The sequence below is a fragment of the Cebus imitator genome, unplaced genomic scaffold (assembly GCF_001604975.1).
Source record: "Cebus imitator isolate Cc_AM_T3 unplaced genomic scaffold, Cebus_imitator-1.0 Scaffold160, whole genome shotgun sequence".
Classification (NCBI taxonomy): domain Eukaryota; kingdom Metazoa; phylum Chordata; class Mammalia; order Primates; family Cebidae; genus Cebus; species Cebus imitator.
The window spans coordinates 2,043,348-2,068,203 of NW_016107475.1; the positions used below are offsets into that span (position 1 = coordinate 2,043,348).

The 24,856-nt window shown below is 42.3% G+C and overlaps 1 protein-coding gene across 2 annotated transcripts in view; it reads left to right on the forward strand.

The window, feature by feature from the left end:
* The window catches only part of RTN4IP1 (reticulon 4 interacting protein 1), a 56,517-nt gene extending 31,869 nt beyond the window's left edge, over positions 1-24,648 (forward strand). For both annotated transcript variants that reach the window (XM_017543759.2, XM_037743957.1), the window contains exons 6-9: positions 5,358-5,494; positions 8,881-9,064; positions 13,302-13,394; positions 24,520-24,648. In XM_017543759.2, coding sequence (XP_017399248.1) covers positions 5,358-5,494; positions 8,881-9,064; positions 13,302-13,394; positions 24,520-24,627 — 522 coding nt within the window. In that variant the 3' untranslated portion in view covers positions 24,628-24,648. The remainder of the gene's footprint in view (positions 1-5,357; positions 5,495-8,880; positions 9,065-13,301; positions 13,395-24,519) is intronic.
* The last annotated feature ends 208 nt before the right edge of the window (positions 24,649-24,856 follow it).

Sequence of the window (24,856 nt, forward strand, 5' to 3'; positions counted from 1 at the left end):
AAAAAAAAAAAAAAAAAAAAAGGACAACACAACAATTCCTCTTTTAGGATTATAACCTATAGGTAGATAGACAAACATGTTTATCCAAAGATATGTACCAGAATTTCAGAGCAGAGCTATTCCTATTAAAATTCCCCAACTAGAAAAACCCCAATGTCCATCCCCAGTAAAATAAGTAAGTAAACTGTGGTATATTCTTACATTGGAATATTATACAGTCATGAAAAAAAATCTATAATTGCACACAGTGAAGTGGATGAACATCACAACCAAATATTAGGTAAAAGAAATCAGGCACAAGAGCATATCCTATGTGGTTCCATTTAATGGCATTCAAGAACAGGTGAAACTAAGCAATATTTTTTAAGGGTGTCTACTTAATAAAATTTCTAAAAAACAAGCAAAAAGGGTTACTGTAAAGGTCTTGTTAGTAGTTACTTTTTTTAGAGAGTTGAGGTTTTAAATGGGAGGCTTAGGGGCAGAGGTGGTATTCTAGTTCTTAATTTTGAGTAATGGTTATAATAATATTTGACTTGTAATAATTTGTTAAGCTATATATTTATATTCTGTATGCTTTTATTTGTATATTTCACAACAAAAAATTTTAATAAAATTTAAAAATAAGTAATAGAAGAGCATTAAAGTTAAATCCCATACAAAACTATTATAAGGAAAGTGGAAATAAGATATATAATAACATACCCTATAATGAAAGCACATCAGAATACGTGCCTGGACAACAGCCTGAAATGTAGCCTATTTCAAAGCAAATTAAAAGACATTAAAAATATAAGACATGAAAAAAATAAATCAGAATTGGAAAAATTCAGGAAAAAAGTAAAACTAAATGAAAAACTCACTTAGTAATAGAATACTAAACTCGGAGAAACTCAATAGCAAGTAAACAGAACACATAATGCTTCCTTAATGGAAACAAAATGCAGAAAAATATTCAAATTACAAAAGAAACAAAAAGGTAGGCTAGGCACTGTGGCTCCAATTGCAGCACTTTGGGAGGCTGAGGCAGGCAGATTGCTTGAGCTCAGTGATTTACAATCAACCTGGGCAACATTGCAAAACCTCGTCTCTACAAAAAATATAAAAATTAGCTGGGCATGGTGGCTCATACCTGTAATCTCAGCTACTGGAGAGGCTGAGGTGTGAGGATCATTTGAGCCCAGGAGGTCAAGGCTGCAGTGAGCTGTGATCACCCCACTGCACTTCAGCCTGGACAGAGTGAGACCCTATCTCAAAAAGAAAGAAAGAAAACAATAAAAACAGATTCAACAGAAAGTACCAAATATTGATGACAGGCAAGAAAAATTAATATATTGATACTAGGAGTCCTTGAAGGGGAAAACCAAAGCAAGGGAATTGAACCCATACTAAAACAATAATTAAAGAAACTTTCCTACTGTCCTAAAATTAAATGATTTGAAATTACATGTTTAATAGCCACATCACTTTTCTAAGGACATGGACCCAGACTGAGCAACACTAAAAGTTACTAATAAAAATAGGAAGAAAAATTATAGTGAAATTACTGGCCTTAAAAGAAAAAGAAATAAGATCCTTTGGAAATCTAGACAAAATAGCACATGTGCTACTTATGTATCCATATAAGAAAAAAAAAAAAGGTGACGTGACTTAGAAATAAAATTAGACCATCATGAGACTTTTTGTCAGTAACACTTTTGGCAGAAAAAATATGGAGTAAGATATTTAAGATACTCAAGGAGGAGTGCACCAAGAATCATTTATACAACAGAACTGGCCTTCAGGAATCATGGACACATACAGACTGTTACCTACATCAAGAACTTGGGGAATGTTGTTCTTCTGATCCCTTTCTGAGGAATCTACTAGATAATGAACTTCTGACTAGAAGTACCTATGAAGGCATTTTGAGGACTAGTGGTAAATGTTCAACGTAGTTACCTATACAACAAAACTAAATGAGGGCTTAGAAGGAGACAGTAAAGGAACAGCCATATGCTCTGTCTGACAAGGTAAATATAGTGAAATAATTGTTATTATTTTTGAGACAGTGTCTTTTCTGTCATCCAGGCTGGAATGCAGTGATGTGATCACAGCTCAGCACAGACTCAACGTCCTGGGCTCAATGATCGTCTCCCCCCAAACTCCTGAGACCTGGAACTACAGGCACATGCCACTATGCCCAGCAAATTTTTCCATTTTTTGTAGAGGTGGGGTATTGCCGTGTTGTCTGTGCTGGTCTCAAATTCCTGACCTCAAGCAGTCTTCCTGCCTTGGCCTCCCAAAGTGCTGAGATTTTGTTTTGTTTTGTTTTTTCACTTTTTTTTTTTTTTTTTTGAGATGGAATCTTGCTCTGTAGCCCAGGCTGGAGTGCAGTGGTGCAGTCTCGGCTCACTGCAACCTCTGCCTCCTGGGTTCAAGCAATTCTCCTGCCTTAGCCTCCCGGGTAGCTGGGACTATAGGCACATGCCACCATGCCCAGCTAATTTTTTTTTTTTTGCATTTTTAGTAGAGACGGGGTTTCATCATGTTGGCCAGGATGGTCTCGATCTCTTGACCTCATGATCCACCCGCCTCGGCCTCCCAAAGTGCTGGGATTACAGGCTTGAGCCACTGCGCCTGGCCAAGTGCTGAGATTTTGTAGTCTCAAATTAGAATGGGATGTATCAATGTGAACTCAAGAAATATTTTGTGTATGTGTGTATGTAAAGTCATCGCTTGAAATATCATTTCTCATTAAAACAAGGCAGGGCTTCACAGAGAAGTAGCTGATTTCAGATCTAGGGTGCAAATATACAAGAATAACCTGGAATACATTGAAAGCTATCAAAGACTAGTCAGGTCATATAAAGACTCGAGAGCTAACTTAAAGAAATGCCCAAAGATGTAACAATTTGAGCTTTAGTAATAATAATGACCATTACACTGAGTTGAAACCTTTTAAATATATTTAAATCCATGCGTTCATGATACTTTTTTCAAAAGAGTTCTGTTTTGGAAGATGAAAGGGAACCAATTTATTATCTTATAAATGATAAAGAGAAACGGTTAAGCATTTGTCTTGCCTTTCCTACATGAACTGTATAATTGAGTAGATCAAATAATATAATGAGGGGCAGTGTTACTTTGTGAAAGTATTCAGGCTGTGCACAGAGGCTCATGCCTGTAATCCCAGCACTTTAGGAGGCCGAGGTGGGTGGATCACCAGAGGTCAGGAGTTCGAGACCAGCCTGGCCAACATGGTGAAACCCTATCTCTATGAAAAATACAAAAATTAGTCAGGCATGGTGGTGGACACCTGTAATCCCAGCTACGCGGGAGCTTGAGGCAGGGAGAATCGTTTGAACCCGGGAAGTGGAGGTTGCAGTGAGCAGAGATCACACCACTGCACTCTAGCCTGGCAAAGAGCAAGACTCCACTCCCCCTGCTCACCGGCAAAAAAAATAAAATATTTCAACTACTTAAATAAAAAGAAGTAGAATTAGATGATTACTATTTCACAACCACCAATAAACAGATATAAATATTAAGCACTGACAGTTGCTAAGATACTAAGGAGTGCCTCAACCAGACATGATGTGCCCCTCTAGTTTTGCCAGACACTGTCCATAGTTTTCCTAAAGGGATTGAAATGGAATCTGATCTAGTCTCCAGATCCATCTGCCAAGTTGCAGAAAATAAAGAGGACAGAGCAACGTGTGGAACTGTCCCGTGGGTGTGCAGTCAGAAATTCCAGACTGTGGGAAACTCCACAGATCAAATGGCCTAGATTGTTCCACAGATAAATTATAAGACAGCAGGGGGTGGGGAGTTGGGGAGAGAGAGCACAGGGAGAAATACCACATATAGGTAATGGGGAGGAAGGCAGCACATCACACTGCCATGTGTTAACCTATGCAACAATCTTGCATGTTCTTCACATGTAACCCAAAACCTAAAATGCAATAAAAAGAGAGAAAAGAAAAAAAAAAAAAAAGCAAAGGGATAGAACAAGAGCCTATGTTGAAAGAGACTTAAGGCCGTGCACAGTGGCTCATAGCTGTAATCCCAGCACTTTGGGAGGCCAAGGCGGGTGGATCACTTGAGGTCAGGCATTCAAGATCAGCCTGGTCAACTTGGTGAAACCCGTCTCTACTTCAAATACAAAAATTAGTCTAGTGTGGTGTCATGTGCCTGTAATCCTACTCGGTAGGCTGAGGGCAGGAGAATCGCTTGAACCTGGGAGGTGGAGGTTGCAGTGGACTAAGATCATGACACTGCACTCTGGGCAACAGAGTGAGACTATTTATTTCTCAAAAAAAAAAAAAAAAAAATTAGAGAGACTTAAGACATATCATTTTAAAAATGCACAAGACTATAATGTCTAGAGAATGCATAGTTGGGTGATAAAACTTTTTGAAATACGAGGAGGTGATTACTATAAAAATCAGGCATGTGCCTGTAGTCCCAGCTACTCGGGAGGCTGAGGAAGGAGATTTGCTTGAACCCAGGAGGTGGAGGTTGCAGTGAGCCGAGATTGCACTACTGCACTCCAGCCACCGTGCCCAGCTAATTTTTATTATTTTAGTAGACACGGGGTTTCACCATGTTGGCCAGGATGGTCAGAATCTCTTGACCTTGTGATCTGCCCACCTCAGCCTCCCAAAGTGTTGGGATTACAGGCATGAGCCACCGCACCCGGCCTCTCCTTTTAATGTAAATCTAGTTATAACTAATTATTTTTAAATATAAGGCATCTGCATTTTAAAACCTAGGTACCATTTGTTGAGGTTTTCTTACTCCAAGTTTTTAAGATAAAATGGTTATAGTTTCTTCCCCTTCTAAGAGAGCCTTTTCATATATTACCTATTACTTAATAGCTCATTACTTTGAAACACTGTATGATTCAGTATTGTGTTAACACTTACTGGAGATGCAAATGATGATATGTGGCATTCTAACGTTCTGGATACATTTTAAAGTCATTTTTCTGAAGACATGCTTTTTTTGGGCCATTTAACTTTGCTATCCTTGAAAGTGCTAAATTTGAGGCTTTCAACTCCTGTCTTTTCTGTTACTGGTGAGACACTGAATCCCTCTCTGAGTGAATTAGTTATAACTTCATGACAACACGGTGGCTGGCTGTCTCATGTAGAGAAAATGAGATCTCTTTCTTGGAATTTTCTTAGTGAACGAAAGTTTAAGCATTTTTCCTAGTCTCTGACAGATGGCTTCCTATAGTTCTTGTTAAGATGAGGTACTTAAAGTTCTTTAGAGATTAGTCTGATATATGTATACATGGTGTCAATGATTTTTTTTCAATGCAGTCAGTTTTTTTAATCTCTTCGTTTTTTTTTCTTCAATTTTTTTTGGGGTGGCAGGTAATGAAAGCATGGGGTGCTCATGTGACAGCAGTTTGCTCTCAAGATGCCAGTGAACTTGTAAGGAAGCTTGGGGCAGATGATGTAATTGATTACAAATCTGGAAGTGTGGAGGAGCAGTTGAAATCCTTAAAACGGTATGTATTAGAATAACGTTCACGCTGGGAATGGGAACAAGGACAGTTGATGATGCAGGTCTGAGATGGCTTGTTGGCTTTACAATCATGTTGGATTCTTAGAGAAGAATTTATGAAAACATTCCATGTCATTAGAAGTTACTTAGGTTGGCTTCTGTTTTAATTCCAGATGTAAATGTTACACAGTAACAGCATGTCAATAGGTACTGAGGAAGCTACTTTGCTTACATAGTCTTTGCTAATTTTTAAGTTACCATGTTGGTTTATAAGAGGCCTGAAGACAAAATTGGAAATGTATTCCCTTCTGTGGCATCTGTCACCACAGGAAGAATATAGAGTAGTTCATGAAATACATGATAGCCCAAAACATACTTTCCGTGTTTTGGCTTAACAAAGGCTTAAGAGAAACACTGTAAGTCTAAATCTTGGTAGTGGGAGCATTGTGGATGTTCCCAGTGTGTCTGAATGCCAGGCTGTGGTTTGTCCTGAGGTACCAAACAGGAATGCATTCAGGAATTCTCTTAGGTCCTGTTGATTCGGGCTTATTCATCTGACCTTTATCCAGCCGACATCAAGCTGAAGCTGAGAACACACCTGAGGTGTATTTGGAAAGCTATTTTACTGCTTCTCTTTCAATGGTTTTCCCTTTTTTGATTAGTTTTCAGAAGGAAACTACTCTTGCCCACATTGAGTGGAAGTATATTTTTAAAAAGAAAAAAGAAAAAAAGGGAGTAGTTATCTGACACTGCCCAGCCTTTCTCAGCCAGTGCCACCAACTCCCAATGGTCTTGGTGGTGCACCCAGGAGCAGCCAGCTGTTCAGGGAGCTTCTACTCTTGCCAAGCAGGGTTCCATATACCAGTTACAGTGGTGAACAAGACAAGTGCCCATTTTCATGGAGCTTACGTTCTTGTTTGGGAGCTTTTAGTGGTAGGTGCTCTGAAAAACAAAATGAAATAGACTGGGGCGGAGGCTGTTATAGATGGGGAGGTTATGGAATGCCTCATTGAGGAAGCAACATTCGAGTGGAGGCTTTGGTGAGCAAGCCATATGAATAGAATTTGTGTATGTGTGTTGCTCCCTGCTATATCCCTCCATCTGGAAGAGTGTAGTAGCATGCAGTAGGTACTCAATAATATTTATTTAGTTGTTGAAGGAATCTGGGAGAACAATTGTTCCATCTGGAAAGAACAGCAAACGTAAAGCTGCCATGTCAGGAACATGCCTGGCATGTTTAAGGACTATCATTGTCCCTTTCAGAGATTTTTTCAGCTACCCTCTTGCCTGTGTATCAGGGCCTAAGCCTCTGTAGGCCCCTTGAGTGAGGACATGACAGGTCTCCGAGATTTGACTTCTAGAAAGCAGTAATTGTATCTTCTGATGCTTCTAGGAATAGCAACATGATACTGGGCCAAGTCCTACCTATTCCCCTCTATCTACCTTAAGGTTTTGTTGTTGTTGCTTTGAGATGGAGTCTCACTCTGTCACCTAGGCTGGAGTGCAGTGGTGCGATCTTGGTTCACTGCAACCTTTGCTTCCTGATTCTCATGCCTCAACCTCCCGAGTAGCTGGGATCACAGGCACACACCATCATGCCTGCTAATTTTTGTTTTGTTTTTTTTTTTTTGTAGAGATTGAGTTTCACCATGTTGGCCAGGCTGGTCTCGAACTCCTGGCCTCAAGTGATCCACCTGCCTTGGTCTCCCAGAGTGCTGGGATTACAGGCATGAGCTACCACACCTGACCTACCTTAAGTTTTATGTGTGTCTGGAATTTGTCACCAGAGAATAGGAGAACTTGACAGATGGTAGGCTAGAGGATACTCAGTCTAGGCTCCCAAACCAGTGCTACACGTTCTTCCTCGGCATCTCTTCCTGGCACGTGGTCTTACTTCTTTTGCTTGTGCTTTTCTAGTAGGGGGACCTTCCTGGCTTATAAATGCAAGCCATTACTTCTTTTTCTTCTTTTTTTTTTAATAGCTTTCGTTAAAATTGATCTTTGTCATTTCTGCCGGGAGTTTGACCTCTCAGTCTACCTATAAGTATATTTCTCCTTTCAAATAGCAGCTTATTTTAGGTATTTGAAATCTTAGAGTTTTATGGCGAGAAGGGGCTTTGAAACCTTCAGTCCAACCCTATGATGCTGTAGTTGAGAAAGCGAAGGGCAGATGATTTGTGAGTTTTTGCATACTCAAGGTCATGCCGCCAGTCATTTATTGGGAGAGCTGGATCCACAGCCTGGTCTCCACATTTCTTTCTCAGACAATGCCTGTTCTAAATACCAGGCTGCCTTAAGTTTTCCTTAAATCAAGTGTCCTCAAATTTGTTCATTAAAAACCTGGAAATGAAGCAGGTACTTTTTTAGTGAAAAGAATGGTCATCTATTGAGGTCATCATGCTCCTGCATTTGATATCCTTAGATTTTATTTGCCCTTCCTTAGTTTAGTTCCATGAAATACTCAGGATCCACAAAGTTGGCCAAAGCTGCTTTCAGGAACTTTAATGTTTGACATCATCCAGATGAATTTGAAGGGAGAAAAGATTTACCAAAGAGGAATTCATCAACTGATTTGCTCAATTTATATGCATGTATTCTCTACATAGATCTTTGTTTTCAAAAGTATTTAAAAGCTTCATTAGGTTTTTATCCCGTTTCAGTAGAATATAGTGATTACAAAAGTTTTGGTTAGATGTGCGAAGTTGAAACTCTACCAGTTCCTGTGGATTCCATTATGACTGAATTTTTTTGGCATGCTAGAGCAGGCCATTTCTCCTTTTGCATTGTCCTGATGCTGTACCTGAAGCCAAATGATAGAAAATTACAGAAGATGAGGAGGATGGTTCCATGAGCATTTCTGACTGTAGAGAGAATAAAAGCAAATTATTCTTGTAGGTGAAAATCTCATGCTTAACTTTCAAGTATCCGTGTGCACCAAAGAATATAGTGAATGAAAAGCTTTGCAGTTTTTTACAAATCTAAGTTAGACTTTCTCAACCTTGGCAACCTTAGTTTCTCAGCTATTGACATTTTGGGCTGGGTAATTTTTTTTGCCGTGAGGGGTTATGCTGTGCATTGTAGTGAGCCAAAATCACTTTGTGTTCAGAACTGCTTGCTTAAGTCATTCTAAAGTACTAGAAAATGAAGTGATTTTATGACAAAAATTAGTCACATTCAACTTACCTTGGAGAAAAGTCACAGATCCAGTGAGTGGGTGTGTTCTTCCTTCTCTGTCAAAGCAGCCCCGCCTCTGCAGGATGGCGAGGTGCAGCACAGTTTGAGATTTGTTACTGAAATAAACCCTAAGTCAAGTGGTGCTGGGAAGGAAGGAAGATCAGAGTTCAGTGTAAAGCCTGACAACAATGTTTTGATTTGGTTCTTCCTCTCCAGGTTTGATTTTATCCTTGATAATGTTGGCGGATCCACTGAAACATGGGCTCTAGATTTTCTCAAGAAATGGTCAGGAGCCACCTATGTGACTTTGGTGACTCCTTTCCTTCTGAACATGGACCGATTGGGCGTAGCCGATGGCATGTTGCAGACAGGAGTCACTGTAGGTTCAAAGGCATTAAAGGTAGGAAGAAGGGTCTTGGTTTATGACTGCAAACATGCCTCCTGCTGCTAGAAATTGGTTTGCCACCTAGCCAGTTTCTCTTCTCTTGGAAGCCGCATAAGCACAGTGGCTGCAAGCATGGACTCTCGAGTCACACTGACTGGGTTCAAATCTGACCTCTACTTAGTAGCTGTGTAACCCTGTGCAAGTTACCGAATGTCTCTAAGCCCAGTGTCTCCACTTATAAAATGAGGCTGATAATACGTCTATCTTATGGCATTGTTGTAAGGATCAAATGAAGTAGTCCATATGGAGACGTGGCACAACGCCTAGTACATAGAAAGCTCTTATTAAATGTTAGCCTTTATTATTACTTATTGCCTCTCGATGACATCTGATGTTCTGTCTCTTCTTCCTTCTTGTCTCTACCTGATGCCCTCTCTCTGTTTCATGTCTAAACACATATAGTCTCTTGTATATAAGGGTGAAAACTTACAGCTGCTGTTTTCATTGTGTTGGGATAGACCAATGATTCCCAGACTGGGGCTTTCAGACCTTTAGAAGTCTATGAGTAAGAGCAGTTGTACTTTTACTTCAGTAAGCCTCCACTCATGCCTTTGCTGGGGTCATGTCAGCTTCTTCTAACACTGCATATTCTGTGTAAATTTGAAACTCCAGCTATTAATGGCATTATGGGAGTTCCTGGGACTTGGTTAGTCAGCCTGACTCTGGAACGGGGCCACTTTTACCAAGGCTGTATAGAGCTCAACACTGAACACATCTCACCCAAATTGCACTCAATGGTGAGTGGTGACCTTGGAGATCAGGGCAGATCAGCTCAGCTACCAGACTAATAGCAGAGCTTGAGAGTCTACTCTCCACTTTACCTCGTAGCCTGTTGTCATCACATTGGGGACAGAGGCATTTTTATAATTTCATGAGATAAACTGGTGGTAATTATAGCTCATTGATTTAAAATATGAATTAATGTTAATTAAAATGGAATACATGATAGAAAAAATAAAGATAGTCTGGGCATGGTAGCTTACGCATGTAATCCCAGCAATTTGGGAGGTAGAAATGGGAGGATTGCTTAAGCTTGAGGAGTTTGAGACCAGCCTGGTCAACATAGAACTCATCTCTACAAAAAAATTTAAAAATTAGCCAGGTGTGTTGGTGCACACCTATAGTTCTAGCTACTCAGGAAGCTGAGGCCAGAGGATGGGTTGAGCTTGGGAGATGGAGGTTGCAGTGAGCCAAGATTGTGCCACTCTACTCCAGCCTGGGCAACAGAGGAAGGCCTTGTCTCAAACCGAAAAACAACAACAACAACAAAAAAACTACATTTTTTAGGCAAAATACTTGAGACTCAGGAAAAAGGCAGTAGAAAGTTCCTCGGTGGTGAAAAGGTTGTGAGTCACTGTGTCAGTCCAGCCAACGCTGCCCCATGTTTGTGAGATGAGGGGCTTGATGATTATCTTTAGCATTTTATTCTGGATATTAATTTGGGACATTTTAGGGGATGCAACTTAGAACTTTGGTCTCTTGAGTTCTGTGTAGTAACTAAATACTTAGAGGCCGTAACAAAGAGCTATGATGGAGGAGACCACAACTCAATTCTTATGAAATATTATGGGTAATAAAGATGAACAAACCAAAGCCCTGCACTGTGGTGTTCTTTATTTCCATTTGCTTCAGACAGTAGCCAGAAACAGTGTCCACAGGGGACTTTGTGGTGGAGAAAGGACTCTTAGCTGTCCTTTGTCTCTTCTTTCTCTTTCACAAAACCCAGATTTTCCAGTGCTTTAAAAGTCAGTTTAAGTTTTCTTTAAGATTTCACAGTTTGTACTCCAGTGAGACCTCTTACAAGTCAACCTTCAGAGTTGTCCTTGAAGAGTAAAACAGGCACAGCTCTTCATTCTCTTTTTTCCTGCTTGAAAGATGATAGTGGTAATCTCATGTGAAAACCTTTTAAGTAGTTTTCAGTGTCTTTCTGATTGTGCACGAAGTTAAAGCCTCATTGTCATGCTTCTGACTCTCCTGCCTGCTTTGGTTTACTTTCTGTCTTATAGTGGCCTGCAGGGAGAAAAACACAGACCTCTTGTAGCAGAATGTACAAATTCTGCTATTGCAGACCAAAAGTTTCGCTTTACAGAGCCACATGCTGTGAAGAGTTATAGATGTGGCACTTGTGACCATTTCTGTTCCTTTTTTAATACCCTAAACAGAATTAGCAGAATGTTTTAATTGTAGTCTATGAAGCCAGACCTTAGGGAAAAGTATTTGAACAGATCTGTGATTGTCATTAACTGGATCCACAGTAGGCTTGAGACATTCTCAGTGCTTCTGGCACTTAGCCACATAAACCTTCAAACAGCTTTGCTCTTTTTCTTGTTTTGTAGAGACAAAGTCTTGCTATGTTGCCTAGGCTACTCTCGAACTCCTGGCCCCAATCCTCCCAGCTTGGTCTCCCAAAGTGTTGGGATTATAGGTGTGAGCCAGTGTGTTGGCCTCTTCTTTTTAAGTTAGTTGCATAGACCAGTGCATCCCCACATCTTTCATGCCATGACAGATATAGAAAATGATAGTATTTGAACAGCACATTGAGGGTGCCTTGGGTAATAGAAATGAACAAACCAAGCCCTGCTCCTCCAAGACCAGCCTATCTGGAGACTTCTACCTCCGGAGGCTATCCTGAGGGCCAAGGGGAGTCAGTATCTCATCACACCAATTCTAGAGTAAGTTTGACTCTCTTTAAAACTGTTGTCCTAGAGTAATTACTAATGATGAATCCTTTCACTCTCACAGGTTTTCTGGGTTAGATGCTAGGTCTGTAGGGCCACTCACCCAGTTAGCCATCCTGGCACACTCAGTGGGAAGCTTTGCCTAGGCAACCGCTTAGTTTTTTCTTTCTTTCTTCATTCTTAAACTGAATAGGTATTGTCTCAGTCTTTCCTCAATAAGCTTCACTTTCAGCACTGAACAAGTATTGGTAGAATACTTTCTATGTGTCAGGCATTTTATATACATTCTCATTTAATCCTTCCAACAATCCTGCAAGCTAGGTGGTGGTACCACCATCCTACAGGTCAGGAAATGGGTAGCCTGACCAAAATAACATAACTCAAAAAACAAAAAAACACAAAAATAATGCAACTAGTAAGTGTTGGGGTCAGAGGGGCTCCATTGCATTTGCCAGCCTCATGCCATGGTAGTAGCTTATATCATACTGAGTGTAAGCTCAATGGAAAAGAAGTCTGAGCTCAGCTCACAGTGTGGGTAGGTGTGGAGAGGGCAGCACTGTGGTACTGGCTGCCCCTCTACTATCTCAGTTTGTTCCCACCTGATGAAGGTTTGGTTGGGCAGGTCATTGAGGCATCATGGAAAACCTCAGCTCATTTGTTGTTTCCATAGTTGCCCACCCTACCTTTGACATGAAAAATAACAATTACAGCCAGGCACAGTGGCTCACGCTTGTAATCCCAACACTTTGGGAGGCTGAGGTGAGAGGATTGCTTGAGCCCAGGAGTTCAAAACCAGCCTGGGCAACATAGCAAGACCCTTTCTCAATTAAAGAAACAAAGAATAGCAATTGCAAGTGGCTGTAGAGGGGTCATGAACCCTCTTGGTGTAAGATTTTAACTCATCTTTATTTGGAGAGGTATTGCCCCAATTAGATGGCTTTTATTTGCCTTAACTGTAGGGAAAGATTCAGCCATGATGTATAAGGAACTTTGCACTTTGTTTTGCCTTTAAAGCCACTTTATTCCTGTCAGAGCTGGGGGAAAAAAACAAAACTGTGATTGGGCTTCTTGTCTAAGATCATATTTTGGTGACTTCTTATCCCCAAAACATTTTTTAATTTGGTGAAAACCTCTTCCGGTGCCTCTGGGCTTTATTCAGACCTTAGTAGGGAAAGCCTAGAGGTCTCAGCCCGATTTCTCCTGGGGAGGAAACCCATTTAGATGATCTTTTTAAGGAAAGCTTTCCTGTGCTTACTTGTTCATCAGGCACAGTTTAGAGAAAGAGCCTGTGTAATGTGGATATGTCTTTGTTCACTTATTTATGTATTAAACATGTATGGAGCATCCATTCTTTGTCAGTCATTGTGCTAAGGTGCTGTGCACACAACTCATTTTGTCAGCATGAGATGAGAAATGTTTGTTGTAGTCATCCAGAAAATGCTTTTTCCTAAATCTGCATTTAATCAGGTTTTATCTTTTTCTATATTTGACATGTTTTGTTTTCCTCTTTTTAGCATTTCTGGAAAGGAGTCCATTATCGTTGGGCATTTTTCATGGCCAGCGGTCCGTGTTTAGATGACATTGCAGAATTGGTGGATGCGGGAAAGGTACGTGCGCCTGGAAACCTGTATTGGAAGCCTTTGTATTTCTAGAGCTCCTCCTGTAGACCTGCCCACTGAGCCTCGTCAGTGGGGACTCCACAGAGGTGGCCTGCTCACCCGGCCTTATGCTGCCATACATGGCCAAGTTTACATGCCGTGTCTTTGGTTTTGTCTGCATGGGAGGCATAGACACAGACTGTTTTATCTGCAAAAGAGCTTCTCTCATTTAGTCAAACCCCCTTGGTTTAACAGATGAAGAGGTGGTCCCAGGGAGGTCATATGATTCTCCCAGAGACACTTGGTTAGATCATAGCATAGCTGTGATCCACACTGGGCTGCTAATATTCCGTCAGATCCCCAGGTCTCCTGATTTCTAGGTGGGTATAATAAAATCGAGGGCAAATAAATAGTCCGTCTGAGACAGTCTGTGGCCAGGGTAAGGGTGGGTGAGGATTGATGGGGATTTGAGTGAAGACAACTGGCTGGTGTACTCTGACTACGAGTGTCTGTCTTGCTGTGGACTCTGTGGGAACAGGACTTACTTATCGTCTGGTCATCCTTTTCCGGATGTCGAAAGGCCTTTCAGGGATTCTGGGGGTTGAAAGACTCCTCAGCTGCCACCTGTTTATTTGGGTTTTTACATGATCTAAACCACCGTGATATCCCATCTCTGGAGGAGTAACCCAGAAGGTGGTATTCTGGTGCTGATGTTTTTATGTTTTTGAGAGATTATATGGAATTATAGGATGGAGAACTTTGAGAGGGCTGTATGAGATCATAGATAGAGTGATTCTCATTTTACAGGTGAGAAAGCCGACTCACTGAGAAAAGGGCATGCACAAACTTGCAGAAACGGGTGGAACCCCAAGCTGCATTCTTAGTGTTTGAAGCTGATTTGGGACGTCAGCATACACTGTCTTATCTTTGTCACTTTGCAGAGGGCAGGGAATGGAGCTAGAGCAGGCCAGCATTAGCATTGCGTGAACCACTCGGAGACACTTGGGCAGAGCCCCTGGAGGTGGGCTTTCTTCTTCTGGCTCCTGACTCTTGCTGGCATATTTCATCTTTCCATTCTGATTTTGGAAAGGAATGTTTTCAAGAACTAATGGCTGCTTTTTATGTATTTAGGGTTTTTCTTCTTTCACAGCCAAGGAACTGTATAAGATAGATGACGGTCTGTTACTGTTTCCCAAATATTTGGGTTCCAGGCTTACGTGTCTTTTCGTGGACTTCTGAGTTTTGGTGTGTTCTGATAGGGACAGGGGATCGGTGTTACTGTGACTGTGTAACTGCTTCTTTGTAGGGTTCTCCCACATCCACAGGAATGCTTATATTATTTCTAGGAAGAAGAGAATGAAGGATCATCAAGTAAGTGCTTCATGTGGTTGGAGCCCTATTAGAGAGGTGTTTGTCCTCCAGAAGTCCAGATTGTGCTGGTCCTGGTATCTGCTCCAGGCTGTCCACCTGCTTACCACTCTCTTTTGTATTCAAAATACTGTGACTCTCTCTCTCTACGTGGAAATTACTGTTTACCCAACAGAGATGAGAGGTGACTTGTATATATCTATCTATTACATTTGGCAGATAACTTGTAATGGCTAAAATAGAACCAGATTTTTAAAAAGATGTCCTTGAAGTATTCTCCAAGACATTGAGTGAGCAGATGTTCCTTGTGCTTTGATTCTAGTCTCCTATACAGGCTGTTTGGCCTTGGGAATCATTCTTGACAGCGAAGGGTTCTGGGACCGTGAAGTTGGAATGTGACAATGGATACCTTGATGAGGTCAGCTCTCTTGTCGTGTCCCTGCTTCTGTGTGGATGTGAGAGGCCATTGTCTTTTTATCCTGGGAAATTAGAAAGAATAACACAACAGATCTTACTTATATGTTGTGTGGTTAGTCAATATTTGTTAAATTGGAGGAGGACATTTAAATTCTTCCACGCTTTGGCTGAGTGCTTAATGATTCTCTTTAGCAGGTAACTGTTAGAAGAGCCACAGTTGTTTTTTGATATGTAAAGCTGTGAAACAACAGAGCCCACTCTTTAAAAATACTTGTAACTTTGAAAAAATGCATTCATAAGGTTAAAAAACCCTAAAAATGGACAAAGTTATTTCAAGAAACCTTCCGCTATAACTCAGTCACTAAGATTCTGCTTGTCAGATGCAACCAATATTACTAGTTTCTTGGGCATTCCAAAGATGCTCTATCAAAACAGGAAAAAACACTTTTTTTCCTTTTTCTCTCTTTTCTTTCTTTCCTAACACACATGGAGAACATACTGTTCTGAAACCTACTTTTTAAAATTTTTTTCTTTAAAACAGCACATCTTCAACTTTGTTTTATGTCAGGATTATAAAAGCTTTCTCATTCTTTTTTTTGTTAACAGCTGCATAGTATTTGTATGGGTGTACCATAATTTGTTTAATTTCAGTCTTTTGCAAATAATGCTTCAGTGAATAACCCAATATTTATATTTAGTACCTAATTGTGTATTTAACCATTTATTTTCATGGAAATGGAATTGCTAAGTCCAAAGATGTGTGCATTTATAATTTTGAGAGGTTTCTTTTTTTTTGAGACAGAGTCTTGCTCTGTTGCTGAGGCTGGAGTGCAGTGGTGTGATCTCAGCTCACTGTAAACTCTGCCTCCCAGGTACAGGTGATTCTCCTGCCTCAGCCTCCTGAGTAGCTGGGATTAGAGGTGCCCACCATCACACCTGGCTAATTTTTGTATTTTTAGTAGAGACTGAGTTTCAGCATGTTGGCCAGACTGATTTAGAACTCCTGACCTCGAATGATCCACCCGCCTCGGCCTCCCAAAATGCTGGCATTACAGGTGTAAGCAACCACACTTGGCCTTTGATAGATATTAAAATAGACAGCTTTTGAAAATCTAGTACGTATATTTAGTGTCTAGAATTTATCTTGTGACCTACCTTCTAGGCCCCTTCTCTCTTTCTTTACCCATTATCTTACCCTCTGAACCATGTTTACCTCATTAGAGACTTGTTTTTAAGAATGTGAAGATCTGATACTGGTCACTTGTGATTAAAACTATCTTAATAAAAATAGAATTTGACCTGGGCGTGGTGGCTCATGCCTGTGATTCCAGCTACTTAAAAGCCTGAGGTGGGAGCATCGCTTGGGCCCAGGAGTTCAAGACCAGCCTGGGCAACATAGGGAGACCGCATCTCACACACAAAGAATCTGGATTAATGAGTATTACTGATAGAGTTTAAATTCTGCTTGTTAGCCTTGCATGCCCCAGTAAAACTGGAGAAGCCACCGAATTAATATCCACAATAATGAGCACTCTGTCAATCCATTAATAGCATCATCCTTCCACTTTCTTTATGAACACCAGCCCTATCTTTGCTTTCTCCCAGTGCAGCACTCGGTAAATGTTTTTGGAATTAAGGTTTCCTGCCTTTAATGTGCTCACTATTGTCAGGCTCAAAAGTGAAGAGGAGCTGAAATTTCCTAAGTATGTGGGAACCTCGCAATCTGTTTTTCCTAGAGACCTGGTCTGAGGCATTGTTTTCACATGACTGTCATCAGGAAGGCTTATGCATGCAGTAGGACTCCATGTTCATCCTATCTGGGCACAATTTCAGTGTGAATTTTAAGTTACCTAGTATTTTCATTCTATCTTAGATAAGTTTGCAACTGTAGCCTGTGGGCCATATTCAATCTGAGGCCTATTTTTGCACATCCTCTGAGCTAAGAATGGTTTTTACATTTTTAAAGATTTGTTTAAAAAAAAAAAAAGAACTTAGACCAGTGGAGGCTTCAAAGCCTAAATTATTCACTATATAGCCCTTTAAAGAAAAAGTTTACCAATCAGCCGATCATTATCTTAAATTAGTAGTTAGATGGTTTTTTTTTTTTTTTTTTTTGAGACGGAGTCTTGCTCTGTCCCCAGGTGAGTGCAGTGACATGATCTTAGCTCACTGCAACCTCTGCCTCCCAGGTTCAAGTGATTCTCCTGCCATAGTCTCCCAAGTAGCTGAGACTACAGGTGCGTGCCACCATGCCCAGCAAATTTTGGTATTTTTAGTGGATATGGGGTTTCACCATGTTGGCCAGGATGGTCTCAGTCTCTTGACCTCCTGATCCGTCTACCTCAGCCTCCCAAAATGCTGGGATTACAGGGGTGAGCCACTGTGCCTGGCCTTTCTTTGTTTTTGAGACAGAGTTTCACTCTTGTTGCCCAGGATGGACTGCAATGGTGTGGTCTTGGCTCACTGAAACTTCTGCCTCCCAGGTTCAAGCAGTTCTTCTGCCTCAGCCTCCCGAGTATCTGGGATTACAGGCATGTGCCACCACGCCCAGCTAATTTTGTATTTTTAGGAGAGACAGGGTTTCTCCATGTTGGTCAGGCTGGTCTCGATCTCCCAACCTCAGGTGTCCACCCGCCCTGGCCTCCCAGAGTGCTGGGATTAAACTGAAACCCAGTCACGCCAAGCTGCAGTTTACAGAATAGGCAGAGGAGGAGCTGCTCTGTTGGTGAAGTGGTGGCAGGGAGTGACCCCCCGCCCCTGCAAATATTCTCTTTCCCTGCAGCTGTTTCACACAGCCAAGGAGCCCTGGGCTCTTGGACACCGGTTTGCAAACCACTGTTTTAGTCGTTCTCAAAAAGAATGATTTTTACCCCTTAAGTGTAGTGGGTTGGTACTGACTTGCCTTGTGCCTACAGTTTATTGGCATTGCCTCCTAAGTACAATAAACAGTTCCTGTTTTCATACTATTTAACACCCTTATTTTTTGGTTGGGGGAGATTAGCAACAATTCTATTCAAGTCATGCTTATGTCATTGATTAGCATACTCATAGACTAGAAAGAGGAAAACCTTACACTTGTCTAGTCTACTGTCTTCATCCCTTCATCCCCCATCCTGCTGTGATGTCACATTTGAAGGGACAGAGGCCCTAAGAAATTAAATGACTTGGTCAAGGTCATATAGTTAGGCAGGGCCCAGGTCTCATGACTCTTAGGACAGTTCCTTCTACAGCCTTCATTGTTTTCTGCTTAAATCATCATCCAGACATTGCCACATAGAGTTTGAATTCTTGGTATTTGACTCCATCATCTTGTATTTCTCAATATCTTTCAGGACTGAGAGGAGGTGGTGGTGAGGCAGTCTTCAGATGATAGCTGCTGCTAAGAAGGACTGTGTAACTATGTTTTGAAGGAAAATATTTATACATATTTGCTTATATATACATGTATTAGTTTTCTATTGCTGTAACAAATTACTATGAATATGGTAGCTTAAGACAACCCACATTTATTATCTTATAATAATAAGATTTTGGTCAGAAGTCCAAAATGGGTGGGCAGGGCTGCATTCCTCCCAGAAGCAGGCTGTAGGGAAGAATCTGTCTCCTTGCCTTCTCCAGCTTCTAGAGGCCGTGCCTCCCTTGACTTGTGGCTACATCACTCCAGCTTCTGCTTCTGTTATCACATCTTTGACTGTAACCCTCCTGCCTTCGTCTTATAGGGACCTTCAGATTACACTGGGCCCACTTGGATAATCCAGGATAATCTCTGCATCTCAGGATCCTTAATCACACCGGCAAAGTCCTTTTGCCTTGTAAGGTGCCATATTCACATGTTTCAGGAATTAGGATGTGAATTTCTGTGGGGGCCATTGTTCTGCCTACCACAATGTATAAAATACCTCAAAGGACACGAAAGGAACTGGAGATGTTGGTTGCTCCTGAGGAGGGAAACTAGGTGGCTAGAAATCAAGTATGGGAGGAAGATCTTTTTTTTTTTAAACAGGGTCTCACTTTGTCACCCAGGTTGGAGTGTAATGGTGTGATCTCAGCTCACTGCAGCCTCTACCTCCTGGGCTCAAGCAGTCCTCCTACCTCAGCCCCCCATGTAGCACTACCCAACACAACTTCTTGGACGGGTATGCCCCTAACCAGCTAAATTTTTTGTAGAGATAGGGTTTTGCCGTGTTGCTCAGGCTGGTCTTGAACTCCTGAGCTCAAGCGCTCTGCCTGCCTCAGCCTTGCCAAGTGCTGGGATTATAGGTGTGAACCATTGCACTTGGCCAGGAAGATCTTTTCCCATTAAGCCTTCTGATGTTAGGAGCTTAATGTTCACTGGTATATTCAAAATCTTAGATGCCAGCCAAGCAAGTGATAGAGATTTCTCAGTTTCTTTCTTTCTTTTAGCTAGCATCAGAATAGTTCCTATGCCGCATGTTTGAGTTCAATTCAAAGCATTTGCCAACGAAAAGTTTCTAGAACTTTCTGCAGTGATAGAAATGTTCTTTGTCTGCAGTGTTCACTGTGGTGGCCACTAACTAAGCCACTCGTGACTACTGAGCACTTGAAATGTAGCAAATGCAACTTGAGAGACTGACTTTTTATTTACTTAGTTTTGATTGACTTAAATAGTCATGTGTCTAGAAGCTACCATATTGGACATTGCAGCTTCAGAGAAAAATGTAATGAGTTCTGAGGTAGGTGATTTCCCAGGCCCGTCTTGAATAGCTGGGCCCTCATTTCGCAATGAAGTACATTCTAAACTTTAATTCCTTATTGCCACTGGATTTTGATTAGGGACCAAAGGTAATGATTAGGGACTGAATCCCTATGACCACTGGAAGAGGGTTGCCTTGCTTGATGTGGCAAGTTTCTCATGGATCTCATGGCCTCAATGCTTCTGAAGTTTTTCTGATGCACTGAAATTGTTTCTATGAGGAAATTATATATGGGGTTTCTCCGCTCACCTTCTGGCTTTCGGAACTACATTTTTTAGGAGTACCTAGGGACAAGTCCCTGATGCTTTCCCAAATGGGCACATTTACTCCCTTGGAGAGTTCCCCCGCCCGCCATCCCCCTCCTGTCTCACCCCATCTTCCAGTTTTGAGTTTGCCATCTGGGGCAGGAAGTTTCCAAGAAACAGCAACTGAGAGCAAAATTCACCTCTTCCTTTTGTCCTCTTCTTATCTAAAGGTAGACTAAGTTCCCTTCTTCCCCTTTACCCCAACCTTGGAAATATTGAACCTATCGCAGAGGTCAGGGGCATACCTGTCCAAGAGGTAGTGCTGGAACTGCGGTCCTGGTGCCTGTCCACAGGTGTGTGGATTTGAACTCAGACCAGGAGCCCTTAGGTCTTCCTTGGTGTTTGCCACCTGTCAGCGTCCCCTCACACACCTCACCCTCTGAGACCTGCAGCCTCTGTGCCTGGTGGAAGAAGAGGCCAAGGGTCTAGGAAAAGAAGTGGAACAGACTGTGACTCCCCAGATTATATCCATCCCATGCAGTAATTACATTAGGAGTCCCGTGTCCTTGTTTTGGCTTTGCTGTTGACAGCTGTGACCTTGCACTTACCACTCAGTCACTTGCACTTCAGTTTCCTAGCCTGTCGAAAGAGGCCCACTCAGATATGTTAACTCTATTGTTTTGTGATTCTCACTGGGAAACGGAAATTGAGGGAAAACTTCTGCATGCCACCATGCCTGCCTAAACAGTGTCCTTCACCAGCAGCCTCAGGCTCTTGCAGTAGTAAGAGGTTTTCTGTACTGTCTTCCCCTCAAGCATTAGAGCGGGTTTTTGCCTCAGCAGGAAGGAGGATTTGCCCAGCAGCTGGTAAGCAGCAATATTCCAAGGCCATGTCCAGAGAGGTTAAGGTTCCCGTTGTCCCTGCATTCTCACAGAAGGGACGTCAGGCAGCAGGTGTCAAATCTTGGGGCTTGGCTTGGTTCAGCCTTTGTTTCAGGGATGCGAGGCACAATCAGGACTCCACACTTGGATCCAAGGCTGAATGAGGGCTGCTTCTGTGAGCGTGTCCTGGCCAGCAGTGAGCCTCATGTAGTCTGCACAGTGGGAAGCATGGGGTTGAGCCTGCCTGCTTTATAACAGGGCTCCCTGTGCCAGGTGGACTATAGCAGCGTCATCACATAAACGTCCCCACTTCACTGCAAGTAACCTTTCTTTCCCCTCTCTGGATTTTAACTCTGATCCCTTTGTCCTTAACAAACAAGTATTCTAGGTCTGATGTGAGGCTGTACATAGACACTCTCTCATTATCCAGTTAATCTGTGTTTGCTGTCATGGATTCAGCCAACAGTGGCATTTGCCTGCCTTCAATTCGAAACCTTTTTTTCCATTGTCACTTAACGGGAATTGCTGAATGACTCATTATGCCGTGGTCAGCCCTCTCGGGTTATTTGCCACAATAGGCCTGACCAGCCAGATTAAAGTGTGCAGTAACCACAAGCTGCCTGTGTCATCAGTTCAGGATGTGTCCCCGGTCAGAGCTCTAAGTTGAACATAGCTAGACGAGCCCAGGCAGTTCATTCTGGAGTTCAGCCTGTTTTGTGTACCTGCTCTAGATTAGTGCCTTAGGAGGCAGGCACTTCGTTAGTCTGTGGAATGGATGGGTATGTGCATGGTACAAATTAGGGATCCCAAGAATAAGGTAAAAGACTGGGTGAGTCCCACTTTAGGGTATATGCAGATCATGGGGGAAACATTGTCTTTGCCCCAGCCCTACAGGTTCTGATGTAGCTGTTCTAACAGGAGGCCTTGGATTCTGCATTTTAAGCATGCATTCAGGTGATTCCTTTTCCAGGTAAACAGCATCCTGAAAACAGTGTCCCAGGGGCTTTAGGGGAGTGATGGGTTCAGGTTTCATGTAGGACATACAGGAAACATTTTTTTTTTGAGACAGAATCTTGCTCTGTTGCCTATGCTGGAGTCCAGTGGTATGATCTCACTGCAACCTCTGCCTCCCAGGTTCAAGCAATTCTCCTGCCTTAGCCTCCCAAGTAACTGGAATTGCATACAGGCGCCTGCCACCACACCCAGCTAATTTTTGTATTTTTAGTGGCAATGGAGTTTTGCCCTGTTGGCCAGGCTGGTCTCAAACCCCTGACCTCAGGTGATCCACCTGCCTCAGCCTCCCCCAAGTGCTGGGATTACAGATGCAAGCCACCGTGCTGGGCCAGGAAACATTAATGCATTCCATTCTGTAACATTAATGTAGTCTACCCTAAAGTGGGACTTACCACAGCCCTTTCTTTGCCTTATTCTTGGAGAGAATGGAAGACAAATAGGTTTCATCTCATAAGCCAGCTCAGAGCAGTTAATAGTGGCTGCAGTGGTGAAAATTCTGAGGTCTTGCTCAGTTTGCAGGGGATCAGCAAGTATTGATGTCCCCCATAGGCATGGATGGCACCCACATACTGCCCATCTGTGATCTTGGTGGCTGGATGCAGGGCCTAGAGACCAGGTCCTCAGCTGGCACAAGGAAGGCAGGCCGACATGCAGGCTGTGATAAATCCCAACACTCCTTGGCCACCTTTCCCTTCCTTTAAGGTTTAGCAGATGCTATAGGAAAGGCTCAGTACATAGTGGTGACAGCAGACAGTGGCACCAGATTGAATCCTGACTCGCCATTTAGCAGAATTGTGACATTGGGCAACTTATTTAACTCTGCCTTGATTTATTCATCTGTAAAATAACAGTATCTGCGTCAAACAATGATTATGGGGATTAAATGAGATGAAATCCATGGAGCCCCTAAAACAGTGTTTGGTACATAGTGAGGCCAGAAAGTGCCAGCTATTGCTTTTATTATGAGCTTATTGTGATTTGTGGGTACAAAAGTATTTCCAGCTTTTTGAAGAAGGGAACTTTTGGAGCCTCAGATGCTCTTCTGGTGGCTGGGCTGTGAAATTCATCCAAGAGGAAGGTTCATCAGATGCGTCTGAATGTCATGAGAACACTTCTTCCTCTTGTAAAAGGAAAAGCGTTGTAAAATCTATAGTTGGCTTATGCCTTCTGATAACTTATCCCTGCCAGTGGAGCTATGGGAGGCAGGCCACTGATACCCAGTAAACAATTATTGATTTGTGCTTAAAGTTTTGAAAAGGAAGAATTCAGTTGGATTTTTGCATGGAGAGAGAGGATGTTACCTGGGACCTGGTTTCAGAAGGAGGCTGCTGGCCGTACTGATAGTACAGTGAAAAGACCCAGCAGCATTGAAACATTTGTGAACTGGCTGGAATGGCTTTCTTGTAAATTGTAACCAGCTGCACCATCGTTTAGCAAAGCCTGCCAGGGCAGCTCCGGGGCCAAGTATTCCTGAAGCCCAGGAAGTTCACATATGGTGCTGTTTTCCCACTTACCTTATTAGTTTTCACCTAAGTGACCTGATTAAGCTCCTACTATATGTCCAGCATGATGCTTGGTGTTGTGGAGGATGCAGACGAAGTGGCCTAGTCCCCTGTCCCACAGGTACTTTATGCTCTGGTTGGGCAGATATGCCAGACACTTAACAAATTACACACACACACACACACACACACACACACTTTCCATGCACTTTTTTTTTTTTTTAATAAAACGGGGTTTCACCATGTTGGTCTGGCTGGTCTTGAACTCTTGACCTCAGGTGATCTGCCCGCCTTGGCCTCCAAGGTGCTTGGATTACAGGTGTGAGCCACCACGCCTGGCCTCCATGCACTCTTTAAGGAATTTAAGGAGCCAGGCGGATACATACAGCAAGGACCTTGGGATGCGTCTTTGGTATCTACCATGCACCACAGAGTGGCTGAGATGTGTACTCAGCTGTAACACATGCAGACTGAGGAAGGCCACATGGTTCCTGTGGTAGCTGAAAGGAATAGCACATTGCAAACTGGGGCATGAGGAAAGAGTGTGAGACCTGGGTGGTAGAATTTTCAAAGGAGAGGGATTTCTGGGCTGATTGATTCGAACCAGCAGAGGCACAAACGTACCATATGAAGAAAATGACAGGTAGACTGTTTTGATAAAGTCTGGACTCTGGATGAGGGCTGAGTCAGGATGGGCATGGTCTTTGAATGCCAGAGTGGGAACTATTGAAGGGTTCGGAGTAAGAGATTGACAGAACAGCATGCAGAAGTAAGAGTGGGCAGTGGGGTGGGAGGGGCGTTAAGGAGAGATGCAGCAGTGAGGCAGGAGTGGAGGCAGTCTCATGGCTCGTGTGAGAACCTGACCTGCGTCCACTGGAGAGAGACTCGAGAGACTGGCTTGAGGGGCACCGTGAAGAAGGTAATTACCAATGTCATCTGCCTTGGAAGATGAAGTTTTTTATATTCACCGGTCAACCTCTTATGTTTTACAGATCCGGCCAGTTATTGAACAAACCTTTCCTTTTTCTAAAGTTCCAGAAGCCTTCCTGAAGGTGGAAAGAGGACACGCACGAGGAAAGACTGTAATTAATGTTGTTTAAATCAATATGCAGTTTAGTGATTGCTGGCTTCCTTATTTGGTAAGTGCCTGTGTGCCCAAATTTTTTTCTATCCATCCCTTTCAAACATTTTTTTTCCAGATTAGATTATAAATTCCATGATACAAGCTTTAAAAAACAAACACACTATTTTGGTCAGTAATTAATACAAAAATATCAGCACTTGGACTTGTCTGTAGTCAATAAAAATTCGATTGTTTTTTTCAAGCTG